The sequence below is a fragment of the Hyperoodon ampullatus genome (genome assembly GCF_949752795.1).
Source record: "Hyperoodon ampullatus genome assembly, chromosome: 12".
NCBI classification, from domain to species: Eukaryota; Metazoa; Chordata; class Mammalia; order Artiodactyla; family Ziphiidae; genus Hyperoodon; species Hyperoodon ampullatus.
In genome coordinates, this window is record NC_136925.1 from 40,356,751 (window position 1) to 40,371,626 (window position 14,876).

Here is a 14,876-nt window from a genome sequence, read left to right on the forward strand (position 1 = left end):
AGAGATACACAGTAAGCGTTGAGGGTTCGGTTTACAGATGGTTCACATCCGTATTCATCTCTTTAAAGAAACAAGAGCAACAGAGAAGAAGCTGTGTTACAGCGGAAAACGGCCGCCAGTGCCCCACCGCCGCCCAGCGAGGAGGCCGTGTCCAGCAGCTCTGAGGACGACTCCGGGACCGACCGGGAGGAGGAGGGCTCCGTGTCCCAGCGCTCCACGCCAGTGAAGATGACTGACACGGGCGACAGTGCCAAAGTGACGGAGGTCAGGGGCCGAGGAGAGTGTGCAGTCCGGCATGAGGCTCATCTCCAAATTCCCGCTTTCAGTTAAAAGGCTGAGAGCAAGAAAAAGTCACATTACCTCACTCACACCTTTCTAATGCACAGTGTTGCAGGCACTGCAGAGATGAATACATTTGACAAAGACATTACTGAAAATGGTTTCTGAAACTGGTGTTTGTGCTTCCATGTGTAACAGTAAATTTCTTGTCACTCCAGAATTCTTAAGAGAATCCTGTCCCTCTTTGAGCAGCCCATCCACTTATTACTTTGGTACAGTAGCCCATCCGTTTATTCCCTTGCTCAGCACATTGTTGGAATGCAGGGTTTGGATCTAGGCCTCACAATCTTTGCATAACCCCAGTGGGAAGTTCATCCTGGTCAATTCGACATTACCAATATATTGAGGGGAAACAAAAGGCAAGTAAACCACAGAAGAACCAAATTTAGCTTTTGGGAAATTTGCTTTCTAGAAATGGCCAAAAGTCATTAAAGCTAGACACGTTGCCATGGCTTGGGGTTGGCAAACTACAACCTATTGGCCAAAACATCCTGCTGCCTGTTTTTGTAAATAAAGTTTTATTTACAACCAGCTGTGCCTATTTACAGCCATACCTATTTGTTTATATATTGTCTATGGCTGCTCTTGCCCTATAACAGTAACAGAGTTGAGTAGTTATGGCAGAGACAGTATGACCCAAAGAACCTAAAATATTTACTGTCTGGCCCTTTACAGAAAATGTTTGCCAACTTCTGCACTATACAAAAGCAATTAGTAATTACCTAACAGTTTTTTACCCTAAAATAAACTATTTTAGTGAAAATGAAGTCAGATTTTTAAAAACCATTAACTGAGAAATTTAGTGAACCAGGTTGAAGAAACATTGTGATTGCCTTTGTGGGAAAATTCACAGGTTCATTTTCTTCATCTTTGGAAATTATTAATATTCTAGATGTCTAAAACTTCTTCCTGGTTCCCTTTTCTTTTGACCCTAGAATGTGGTCCAGCCCATGAAAGAGGTGTATGGAATCAACCTCTCAGATGGCCTCTCAGAAGAAGATCTCTCCATTTATTTAAGGTAAAGTATTTGCATGAGAGATTAAGGACAAATGCAAATGTAATACAATACCTTATATCTAGTGTAACGTTTAAAAATTGAAAATAGTCAACAATACAGAAGGAAGTGAATTCCACTTGGAATAAAAGAGTAGCATTTAGGTCAAATTCTGAAACAATTTATATTTGGAGTTAAAAGGCCTACTTACTGCCTGAGACTCTCAGGGCCCCTCAGTGATAAAAATTTATGATGCTTACATGTATTTTCACTGCCCATAAGCTGCAAACTGAAGTTCATATACATCTCTGCATTCCTGCATTAACAAATCCTCAAGATCAAGTACCTTCTTACAAAATGAACTTGGGATACAGACAGTTGAGGACCTTGTATTCCCTTCGGCTCGGGGTTGGGGTGGAGAGCTGCTGGTGGGAGTGGAGGCTGAGGAGGGAGAAGGAAGCAGTGATGTAGGGGCACCAATTCAGAATGTTATCGACCTTTATTAGGAAGACGTAGCTAAAAGGAGGCGATCTACCAAAAGGTATTCCCTGAAATCACGTATATAATTTTGTGTGTCTGTGTGCACTTGCAAAGATTCATAGTTATCAGATTCTCAAAAGAACTCCTCAGCTAGAAATCCTTAAAACGCTGACAAGGCCACTGTAAACGCCCCCTCAACCTAATGTATGCATTAAGACGACTTAATTATTGCAAGTGAACATGGACCCACTTCATCTAAGTTTGGCTTATGTAAACTAATATACATGAGCACTAACCTCCAGGTCTTTTTTAAGGAGGGTGTTTGTTTTGCAGAATCCATTGAACTGGATATTTTCAGCTCTCTGCTTCAAACTAGTAAGATCTGCTGTAGAATATATGAAATATAAAAATGTACAGCATTTCTTGACTACAGAAGCACTGGTATGACTGTGCATCACTGTCTTACTGGAAGCCAATTGAGTCATTCAGAACTCAGCCACACCCTCCTCACTCCTGGATACACAGACACGCAGTGACATTCATACAGCTGTCACACTCTGTAGCTCAACTCTTTAGTAGTTAGTTGAAGTGGGCCTTCATAAGCAACATGATCTGGAAGAATGATTTATCTGGGGTTAATGACTGAGTAATATGACTTTATTGCAGAGAGCATAAGTGTACATGTCAAGGCTCTTCACTTGCTGAAGATAAAAGTTTGGATAAGAGTAATCTAAAAGTTTTTCATAGTGCTGTACTGATTTAATAATTGGTAGTTTCTTCGGCACTTTTCCTGACTTTTAAAAAAAGCTCATAAAAACTACAAACTGCATCCCTGAGGGGAAGATGGGTGCATGTAGCACAGGCCACACTTCAGAAGGGTACACTTGAGAAATGTCAGTGGCCCATTGCCAGGCATCCTCTTACCTTGCCGAGCTGGCCTGGGGCGAGTCCCTTTGGCCTTAGCTGCAAGTCTGGATTAGTGTCATTGGAGGCTCCTCTGAGGGGGATGGGGGGGCAGTGGTGCTCAGCAGGTGGTCTCCTCAGTCCCCTCCAGCTCAGATGAAAGTACTCTTCTGAGCGCTGGGGATACCTGGGGATTCCTGTGGTCCTGAGGAAACCAACTCCATGCCCTGGGTGCTTAGCAGCATCCTTGCTCCAGCAGATGGATCCCTAGCCCGATCTGGCGTTTCCTTGTTGTTTGTCTCACTGCAGACATCCCCGTCCCGGCCACTGCCTCATGTTGCCCCATGCTTCCTGCTGCTGTCACCCTTAGATGTGCGAGGCCTTACAAGATCATCTCCCTGGCTTCAGGAACATTTTGGCTCAAGTTCTGTATCACGTTTGAGTAAACAGGATGCAACGAAGCACACGTTTTGTTTCATTCCTATGTCCATGGTTACGACTTACATTTTAACCCATTCCTCCTCCTCTTCTCATAAACCCACTCTAACATCAGGCAGTCATTTATAAATCGAGTCTTGTGTCACATAGGGTACTCTTGTGTGCTTTTCTGACGTAAGCATATAAGTGTCGTTTGAAGGCCCATATCATTTTGTGCGATCTACTGAATTTGTGGCAGGTAGTTCTTTAGCTTTGTATCTGTTACAATTTGTAGATTTGTGCAGCTGGGGCAGAGTCAACATAAACAAGACAAGAGCAGCCAGCAGTTCTGTTCCAGGTGCCCAGATGGAGTTATAAAATTGTAAGTACTAGATTAGACCTTGTAAAAAAAAAATTGTATTCATGCCATTCAGGGTGCTTTTTTTAAAGACTTTATGAGAAAGACATTGTCTTGTCCCCAAATTAATATAAGCACTAAAGCGTCTCCTCCTGGTGTAATACCGTATCCGAGGAAAACTGGGTAGCTCTGGGGATGGGGAAAAGGTTGGGAGCCTTGCCTGTGCTTGAAATGCACCCTTTGGAGGTGGGACTGGAGTTGGTGGGGGTTTTCCTCTAGAAACTCTGCTCTCCAGTGGATAGCAGTGGGATGAAAAAACAGCTCTGACCCTGGAGACAGGCTCCTCAAATTCAGTGCAAGACCCTTGAGGGCAGGAGTGGTTTGTCTTTTCTAGCTCTATATCTTCACCAGTTCTATTAACTTGCTGTTTAGTGAATAACTTGGAGTTTAGTAAATTCTTAAATAAATAGAACTAGTTTCATATCCTGACTTAACACTCTGCCACTTCTTTTTTTTTTTTACCTTGAGCAAGTAATTTAAGTCCTGTAGGGCTCAGTTTACTTATCTGCAAAATGGGTTAATGGTAGCACCTGCTTCATAGGAGGATGGTGAGGCTGAAATGAAATCATGCATACAAAGTGCTGAGATCAGTGTCTGGAATACGTCCTCAATACGTTGTGATCATCACCATTGACCCCTTCTTCTTCATATTTATCATTGTTCTCTGCTTGTTGGGACCAAACAAAGCAAAGGTTGTGACCAGGAGTGGCTCCTGATGCCATATGCTCAGCTGAGTTTCTTCTATAAAAAGGGGTCACTGTGGTGATTAAATGAGGTAGGATATGCAAGGCATCTAGATCAGTGTCTGGCACAGAGTTGACATTTAGTAAATGTTCTCTTCCCTTTTCTTGGTACAACTTTATCAGTTTGTTTAATAAATTATTTGATAGATACTGACTACCTGACTTCTCCATGTACTACATCTGCATGTTCCTAATTGTTAAGAGGCTACTATAGTGATCCAGGCAAAGACTGGTGCCTTAGAGAACAGTGGCTGGGAGGATTTTGGAAATGGGATGAATCCAGGAAATATTAAAAAGTGAAATAGACTGGATAGTGAAATAGTTGGATATGGGGAAAAGGCCTTACCAAGGATGGCCATTAGTTTTTTTGGAAACAACAGGTTTGATTCATTCATTCATTTAGCAAATGGTATTGAATACCTATTTGGACCTGTGTTAGGACCATGGACAGGTGCCATTTATCAAGGTAAGGAGCACTGTAGGAGGAACCCGTTTGCCTTTCAAGGGGGATCAAAGTGGCCATGGTTAGGAGGCAGTTGAATCAACTGATCTGGAACTCAGAAAAGAGCCTCTGGGAATGTGAATGCATGTTGGTGATAATTAAAGCCTCTGGTTAAAGATGACACCACTTAGGAAAAGAGAATAACAGAGTGAGAAAAGGTCTACAGCTGAGTCTTGAGGGGATCTGAGTTTAATGCTGAGGAGAGAGAGACAGAGATGGCTAATCAGAGAAGGGGAGGGAAGCCAAGACTGTTTTATCACAGCCTCCAAAAGGGCTATTTATCCCTTCTTTCTCTCCCCTTCACTATTTTTTTTCCTCTTTTTTAAAAAACATATGAATGGGCTTCCGTGGTGGCGCAGTGGTTGAGAGTCCGCCTGCCGATGCAGGGGACATGGGTTCGTGCCCCGGTCCGGGAAGATCCCACATGCCGCGGAGCGGCTGGGCCCGTGAGCCATGGCCGCTGAGCCTGCGCGTCCGGAGCCTGTGCTCCGCAACGGGAGAGGCCACAACAGTGAGAGGCCCGCGTACCGCAAAAAAAAACAAAAACATATGAACTCCTGTTAACTTAGAGACAGTTTTTCTTTCGTAGGTCTAATTAGCATATGGAAGTATGAGCTCCCAAATGAACTGATAAATATGTGGCCAAAGAAGGAAAGTATTTCAATGTGTTAGTAAAGTAAGAGACTCTGTTAACCAAATTGTATTATTCAAATGATTCTTCCATTAAAATAGTATGGCACAACTCAGGAGGAGCAGGTGATGAAGTGAATATAGCATTACAAAATAAAAGGAAAACATGTTCCCGCATTTCCTTCAACACTGTGTCTACTTTGATCTGTAATTAGTCTTGCTGTTAAGTTACTTTTAAATTCCTTTTCTTAAAACAGTGTTTGCTTTTCTGAGTCTTAGCACAGATGAAAACCATGTGAATCTAGGATTTTTTTTTTAACCTTTTCCACTTAATTAGTAAAGAATCGAACATAAGTGTGTCTTGGTGCAGCATCTTCAGCAGGATAACAAAGAGCTTGGTAGGCTCTGCATTATGTTGTCATGGCAACTGCCCGAGAGAGTTGTTTTTTGGTGTGTGTGCACGCGTGCTTTAAATTGAAACTGTAACTAGGTTCTTAAAATGTCAGCTATTCAATTTTAAATTTCTAAAGCTATGCCAAAACCAAGAGAAATTAGATTTATATGAGATCCTGGAAATTCTCATCTTATTATGTTTTGGGTTCTGGTATTTTTTAAAATATATTGATAGTAAGTTTATTTTAAGTTTATATACATATGTATCGACTCATCTCTGGACAATTCATAATCTTACCAGTTTTTCTTGAAATTATGAGGCAAACCAATTCCTTTTCTAAATATGAGGTATACAACAACCAATGTAAAATATACTGACAGTAAACAATAGGCAAGGAGCCAGTGGATTAGGGGCTCCTGAAGCAGAGGTGCGGAAACCTGCATGGGGAGCTGGGCACGGTCACCCAGGCTCTTGCAGGACATTTCCTAGAAGCGGATGTTAAACCCCAAACTAGTCAACGTCTGCACTGGCAGCCCAAACACTCATAGCTGTATTCTGTGTGTGACCCTCCCTTCGACTCATGCCACTCCCTAAGTGTATGGGTGGTGATTAGGGAGAAATGACATCAGCCAACATTTCCTGAGCAGTGTGTGATGGGCACTATGCTATGTACCTTAATTTGTATTAACTCAATTCTCACAGTAACTCTAGGAACTAGGTCTTAACTATCATCTTCATTTTACAGATGGGGAAACTGAAGCACAGAGAAGTTATGTAACTTTCCCAAGGTCAAACAGCTAGCAAGTGGAGGAACCAGGATTCAAACCCAGACGAGCTGGCTGTCCATCACTAAGCTATAAATGCCTGGTGTTACCAGCTGCTCTTATACCCACAGTGGTAAAAATACTGGGTTATTAGTGTGAACAACCCTCATTTTGATCTTCTGACATGATCTGGTTTGTAGGCAGCTCTGTATGCAGACATAATGTTTCAGCCCCATTGAGCTTGAAAATTGTTTTTAATATTTAAAGAGAATATACCTTTACTCTTTTCCTGGTACCCAGCATATTGTCCCAAATGTAGACATGCTTCCTGGGCAAGTATACTTTGCTTGACTCATACCATGATGTGGAGGTTGTTTAAGCCATCATGAGAACGGTGCTACTGCTATTTAGAGTTACTGTCATCCTAGTAAGTTGTAGGTTCTTAGAGGGCAGCCCAGCTTTGTGTTCCCTGCTGCCTCCTGAACAGTACCTAAATTGAGCGCTCAGTAAATGTTTGTTGACATGTACTGACTCTCACCCCCCACCCCTCCCATTACCATCAGAGCCTGCATGGGGCCCCAGGAGCATCCCTAGAAGCCCACCTCAGCCATCCTTGAACACCTTTTAGTTCTTCCCCTGTTCTATGTCCTGCTCATAAACCCTCTGCCCTCTCCTGCCTTCTGATAGAGGAAAAAAGGAAGCACACCAAGGTTTTAGCATTTGTTCTCTGTCCTGCTTCCACTTGCACCTGTGACCAAATGCAGAATGAGAAGGGCCTGCATGTAAGGACTCGCTGTGCCAGGGCAGGCGGGCTGCTGTGCAGCCCAGCGGTGATTTGCTGTATTCATGCCAGACCACCCTGCCCTCATTGTACACTCCCACCAGTTCTGAGGAGTTTGTAACTAAGCAGCAAGTGCCAATCAGTGTAGGTTAAAAAGAACATGAACTCCTATTATTAGAGCCTGCTATTGCATGGTTCACCTATTCTAGGAACATGTCTCACTTGTTTAAAATTACCTCTAAGAAGTGGTTCAAAATGTAATACATAGCGTTTGGGTAAAATGTGTCTAATTTAGTATTCTTCCAATGCAGGATGAGCTAAATAAGTGTATTTACCGTTTCAGGACCGTAAGGTTGAGTTTATTCCCTAAGTACATCTCACAATAAGTAGCATTTACTGACCTTAGAGGGAATGCCCCTGGGAATGGGCTTCTGCTAGGGGAAGCATTTCACAAATCAGAGCTGCTGTTACACAGAATTAGGGCACCTTTTCACACCGATCAGGGGAGCATGACACTAGGCCATGATTAGCTCAACTTTGTTGACTTTTCACGGTATCGTTTTCAGTGATGAGTCCCTACATAAAAGTCACTCTCTGGGGTTCCCCACCCCCGCTCCTGCCTCATTGATTTCATCTAGTCCTCTGCAGATAGCGCTCTCTTCTCTGCTGCAGGCTAAAGAAGTATTTCTGCCTTAATGGCCTTGTTATCTTTCCCAAACACCCAGGAGTACAGTCTTTAAAGGTTTAAGGATTAGAGCAGTTGGGAGGCAGTGATCAATGATTAATCAGCTAATTCCCTCCACAGGTGGGAGATGGTAGGTGACAACAATTCCTCAGCCCAAGGAAACTAGGCTGTGACCTCTTCCCTCACCCCAGAAATTACCATAGAAGTCTTTCTTTCTCTTTGATTCTGGCCTTTACTTTTCTCTCTTTAACCCTCTCGGGCTTTTCTTATAAATACTTTTCTAATTATCTCTTTCTGCTTTCCCCTTACTCCCTATTTCTTTTACTTTTACTTCCTCTCTTTTCTCCTCTTTTTCTTTTGCCATTCTCTCTCCAGCCCCGCCAGGGTATTTTTAGCTCTTTTTATTTTTAAATACAGTAATCTCTCCACAACACAAATTTCCTTCCTGTATTTTCGGACAGTGCTTTTCAGATTGTAATCCTGGACTCATTAGCGGGCCATGAAATTAATTTGGTAGGCCTCCACGTAACAAAATGAAAAAAAACTGAACTGAATCCAATAGAAGGCTCCAGTGCATGGCACATAGTATGGTTAAGTCTTGTTTCATGAAATTTTATTTCTATACATAAATATAGCATTGTGTACCAACTGGCCATGCAAAGTGCATTTCTCACTGGATAACAGTCACAGGTTGGATTTATATGAATGCTCCTTTTCTGAAACCACATAAATTAAAAATCTTAACTCTGTTCCTTATATCTAGGCACTTAATGAATGTTTGTTGATTGAATGAAAATATGTGTGAATGATTCCTGTTGAGAATAATTAGGCAAAGAGAAGAGAGAGGTCACGAAGAGGGGTCAGGGACAGATGAGAGGTTTCTGTGGTGTATCCAAAGTGTGTAAAATAAATGCAGGCCTTGGAAAATACACTCTTGTTACTCACAGTGAATTGAGAGCTGGGATGACTAAAACAAGGGAAGGAGGTGGCAGGAAGCTACAGCTGAAAGTCAAAATGAAAAGCTGTTAGATGGATAAAGGAAAAACAGAAAAAAGTTGAATGCCTCTTTGTTTGAATATTATCTACAGTGGTACTATGTATACTGTGTAAAACAAGAAAACTTAATGGAACAGGGTGAATTTTTTGCATCTTTCATAGTAGGCTATCCTGAAAGGTTTCTAGCATATAAGGAATAATAAATGGAAATTTAATTGTAGGTACTTGTGTAATTAATGTATCTAAAATGACTTTGATACTTTAAAAATTTGATATATTGACTTTGTTTTTGGTGACTACAAAGCATGCCATTTATGGGGATTCTGTAGGTTCACACGAGGACTTGAGTACCTCCCCTTAATATGGGTTTTTCTTTTTTTCCAAGAACCTAGCTAGCACTTCTATAAGGTAAGGTATACTTACCTTCTAGGTAAGGCATTATAGGCATTAAATGACAAGTATTTATTGACTGTTCACTATGTTCCAGGTTAGGTGTACGTACAGTAATACACAGTTGAGTGAGATATAGTCCCTGCCTCTGAGGGTTTACATTGACCCGGGGATGGGGGGGCGGGCGGTGTCAGTGATTCCAGATGTAGGAGGTGCTGTGAAGGTGTTAGCAGAGGCGGCTCTGGGGGTGCAGAGAAGAATCCAAATCAGACAGACTCCTGGGCAAGCTGACCCTCAGGCTAAATTCTAAGGGAAAAATGGAGTTGCCCTGTTGAAGAAGGCAGAGAGGGCAGAGGGTCAAGACCACACACCGCTTTTGGAGACTCATATGGAATTCTGTGTCTAGTGCAAGGGGATTGTCAGCAAGGAGGCCAGAGAGACAGACCGGCAGGAGCAAGATCAGAAAGAGATGCTAAGTGAGAGAGAGTGACCCTTGTCCTAGAAGCCTGTGTTAATCAGGGGAGTGATAAAGGTCACTCTGGAAATAGCTTGGAGAATGGATTGGAGAGAGAGAAACAGCATATCTGTTGGAAACATCAGGACAAGAAAGTGATTGGAGTCTGCTTGCTATTGGCAGTTGAAATAAAGAAAGGGATTTATTTTGTAGGCTCTGTAGGGCTTGGTAAATTTTGGTAATGGATTAGATGTGAGGAATGTGTTAGAGGCACGAGTTTTCTAGCTTAGTTGAGTAGGTCTGGTTACCAGGATTGGAAGTACATGACAAACATAAGTTTGGGAGCTAAGGTCATTCGTTTGCGACAATAATAAGGTCAAGATGATATGTCTGGGGCTCAAGAGGTTTTAGATTAGCGAGATTCAGTAATTTTGTGGATTTTTTTCTGCTCTTGATTTAAAAAGCGAGTAAGTTAAATTTTGTATCTCTCTGATGGGGGTCTGAGTTAAATAGGTTATTATACATGGTTTTTAAATTTTCTTGAGATCCACGGTCTGACTAAAAGGAAAAAAATCCTTCAATTACTGATAGAGATGAAGAATTTATTAGGGTTTTAAATGTATTTTTAGCCCATAAAACACTGACTTGTTTTTTTTACATGAGCAAGCAGGTTAATCCTGGGGGAACAGATTTGCATATCTGATATGGCCATGTGAGGGTTATTACTCATTGGTTTTCTTAGCTCTGCATACAAGAATCACATTTTGTAACTGTTTAACCTTTTATTATTTTGTTAGTTTACCAAATTATCATCAGTTCTGTGTATGGAAGGTGAGTGGGATGGTTTTGGGCAGCTGGAGTGGCCACCGCGCCTTCCTGACAGCCTTTCCTTTTGCACGGTGATGTTGTATGCCCAGGTATGATGTGTTCATTGCCCTTGTCTTCTCTGAGCTTATGCAAGAAGTCTTTCCAGTTAAGATAAAATCTGGGTTAAAATACAACAAAAACCATTTTAATTTTATATTTAAATGTAGGTCTGTCATCCTGCGTGTGACTCAGAACCCCTTGGGGCTTTTACACATGATTTTAAAAATAAAGTACATATCCCATCAAGTCCTAATTGTGTTCAAAATCCACCAACAGGCATCACTAGTCTTTTAATGTTGTATCATAATTTTCTGTGGTTAACATTTTAGTATTATTATTCATTTCCCTTATGGTTTTATGAAGAAATTTGAAGAATACTACCATGCAAATCAATTACATTATTTTCAAAATTAAAGATGCGCTCATATTTTGTAATCACCCTTCTTCCATCCTCCCAATTTACGGGAACAGAAAGTCCTTGGTTAAAAAAAAAGAAAAAAAAAACCCACTATGTGGTATTTTTAATCTGAAATTAATCTAAAAAACCTGTTAGTTACTTGAGGCAAGGCTTAACTGCCTTTGGGTCCCCAGTCCCTAGCATAATACCTTGTGTGCAGTAAGCATTAAATAAATTACGAATGAATAATATTTGATATTCAGTAGTTTTACCTCTTTAAGGAATATCATGCAGTAGTTAAGTGTGAGGGAGAAAAAGGGAGAAATGTCAGTTTTAACAAATTGAAGCAAACGGCAAGACAAATGATAAATATTTGTAAGTTTTTATTTCACTATAGTATATTTTCAGTTTTAGATGTAACAACAGTTCTTGGCAGGTCTCTCATGATTTTCTCAATTGACAAACCATTGATGTCCTTATTAGTTAATTTATACATTATGTTAGTAGGACAGGCTAAAATAGGATCATGATTTTCTTTTTAAATTTAATTTTGTCCAGCTTTATTAAGATATAATTGACATATAGCATGTGTAAGTTTAAGGTGTACAATGTAATGATTTGATATCTGTATATACTGCAAAACGGTCACCATAATAAGGTTAGTTAACACATCCATCACCTCACCTAGTTAAAACTGTGTGTGTGTGTGTGTGTGTGTGGTGAGAACTTTTAAAATCTATTCTTAGCAACTTTCAATACACAATACAGTATTATTAACTATAGTCACCATGCTGTACATTACATCTCCAGAACTTATTTATCTTATGAGTTTGTACCTTTCGACCACCTTCACTCATTTCCCCTATCCCTCACCCCCTGTCTCTGGCAACTACCTACCAATCTGTTCTGTTTCTATGAGTTCAGTTTTTGTTTTTGTTTTTGTTTCGGAGGGGGTGGTTAAGATTTTACATATTAGTGAGATCATATGGTATTTTTCTTTGTCTGTCTGACTGACTTCACTGAGGCATAATGTCCTCAAGGTCCATCCATTTAACAAAAGGCAAGATTTCCTTCTTTTGTTTTTTTATAGCTGAATAATATTCTTTGTGTATATATAACACATCTTTATCCATTCATCCATTGATGGACACTTAGGTTGCTTTCATGTCTTGTCTATTGTAATTAATGCTGCAATGAACAGGGGGGTACATATATCTTTTTGAGTTAGTGTTTTTGTTTTCTTCAAATAAATAGCCAGAATTGTGATTGCTGAATCATATGGTAGTTCTATTTTGAATTTTTAGGGGAACCTCCATACTGTTTTCCATAGTAGCTGCACCAATTTATATTCCCATTAATATGTACAAGGGTTCCCTTTTCTCCACATTCTTGCCAGCACTTGTTATCTCTTTTTTTTAATATAAATTTATTTTTGGCTGCATTGGGTCTTCGTTGCTGCACGTGGGCTTTCCCTAGTTGCAGTGAGCGGGGGCTACTCTTCATTGTGGTGCATGGGCTTCTCATTGCAGTGGCTTCTCTTGTGGTGGAGCACAGGCTCTAGGCACATTGGCTTCAGTAGTTGTGGCTCACGGGCTCTAGAGCTCAGGCTCAGCAGTTGTGGCACACGGGCTTAGTTGCTCTGCAGCATGTGGGATCTTCCTGGACCAGGGCTCGAACCCGTGTCCCCTGCATTGGCAGGTGGATTCCTAACTACTGCACCACCAAGGAAGCCCTCTCTCTCCTTTTTGATAATATTCTAATAGGTGGGAGGTGATATCTCATCATGGTTTTGATTTTCATTTCCCTGATGATTAGTGATGTTGAGCACCTTTTCATGTCCCTGTTGGCCATTTGTATGTCTTCTTTGGAAAAATATCTGTTCGAGTCCTTTGCCCATTTTTTAGTTGGATTATTTGTTTTTGTGCTATTGAGTGGTATGAGTTCCCTATATATTTTGGCTATTAACCCCTTATGAGATAACGTGGTTTGCAAATATTTTCTTATTCCGTAGGTTGCCTTTTCATTTTGTTGATCACTTCTTTTACTGTACAGAAGCTTTTTAGTTGGATGTAGCCCCATTTGCTTATTTTTGCTTTTGTTGCTTGTGCTTTTGGTGTCATATCCACAAAATCATTGACAAGACGGGTATCAAGGAGCTTTTCTCCTATGTTTTATTCTAAGAGTTTCATGGTTTCAGGCCTAACATTTAAATCTTTAATCCAATTCTGCTTTTGTGTGTGATGTAAGAAAGGGGTTCATTTTCAATTTTTTTTGGATGTGAATATCCAGTTTTCCCAGCATTATTTATTGAAGAGATTATCTTTTCTCCATTGACTATTCTTGGCTCCCTGGTCAAATATTACTAGACTATGTATGGATAGGTTTATTTCTGAGCTCTCAGTTCTGTTCCATCAGCCTATGTGTCTGTTTTTATGCCAGTACCATACTGTTTTGATTATCAATAGCTTAGTAATATGGTTTGAAATCAGGAAGCATGATGCCTCCAGTTTTTGTTTCTGGTTTTTTTTTTTAAATATTTATTTATTTATTTATTTGGCCGCGCCGGTTCTTAGTTGCAGCATGTAGGATCGTCATTGCTGTGTGGGGGATCTTTTAGCTGTGGCATGTGAGCTCTTAGTTGTGGCATGTGGAATCTAGTTCCCTGACCAGGGATCGAACCCAGGCCCCCTGCATTGGGATCCTGGAGTCTTAACCACTGGACCACAGGGAAGTCCCGATGCCTCCAGTTTTTTTTGTTTTTAATTCTTCTTTCTCAGGATTGCTTTGGCTTTTTGGGATCTTCTGTGGTTCCATAAAAAATTTTGAATCATTTGTTTTATTTCTATTAAAAATGCCATTGGAATGTTAGAGATTGTAATGAATCTATAATTACTTTTTAACATTATTTATTCTTCCAGACCATGAACACTGGATACTTTCCATTGAATTATGTTTTCTTCAGCTTCTTTCATCAGTGTCATATAGTTTTCATTGTACAGCTCTTTTACCTCCTTGGTTAAATTTATTCCTAAGTACTTTATTGTTTTTGATGCTTTTGTAAAGGGGACTGTTTTATTTCTTTTTCAGATAATTCATTGTTAGTGTATAGAAACTTAACTGGTTTTTTATATCTTGATTTATTATCCTGCAAATTTACTGAATCCATTTATCAGTTTTTTCCTGGAGTTTTCAGGATTTTCTATCTATATATCAGCTGCAAATAGGAGTAATTTTACTTCATCCTTTCTGATTTGGATCCCTTTTACCTCTTATTCTTGCCTTATTGTTCTGGCTAGGATTTCCAGTACTGTGTTGAATAGGAGTGGTGAGAGTGGGCACCCTTGTCTTGTTCCTTCCTGATCTTAGAGGAAAATCTTTCAACCTTTTGTCCTTGAGTCTGTTAGCTGTGGGCTTGTCATATATGGTCTTTATTATGTGGAGGTATGTCCCTTCTATACACAACTTGTTGAGAGTTTTTATCATGAATGGATGTTGAATTTTGTCACATGCATCTATTGAGATGTCATGTGATTTTTGTCTTTCATTCTATTAATGTGATGTATCACATTTATTGAGTTGCATATGTTGAACCATCCTTGGATTCCAAGGATGAATCCCACGTGATCATGGTGTATAATAACTTTAATGTACTGTTGAATTTGATTTGCTAGCATTTTGTTGAGAATTTTTGTACGTATATTCATTGATGATATCGGCCTGTA

At 40.3% G+C, this 14,876-nt stretch overlaps 1 protein-coding gene across 1 annotated transcript in view; it reads left to right on the forward strand.

The window, feature by feature from the left end:
* Positions 1-14,876, forward strand: part of FIG4 (FIG4 phosphoinositide 5-phosphatase) — a gene marked incomplete at its 5' end in the record, with an annotated part of 131,229 nt that overhangs the window by 88,359 nt on the left and 27,994 nt on the right. Inside the window, 3 exons of the mRNA XM_079716333.1 lie at positions 69-264; positions 1,275-1,357; positions 3,429-3,515. Coding sequence (XP_079572459.1) covers positions 69-264; positions 1,275-1,357; positions 3,429-3,515 — 366 coding nt within the window. The remainder of the gene's footprint in view (positions 1-68; positions 265-1,274; positions 1,358-3,428; positions 3,516-14,876) is intronic.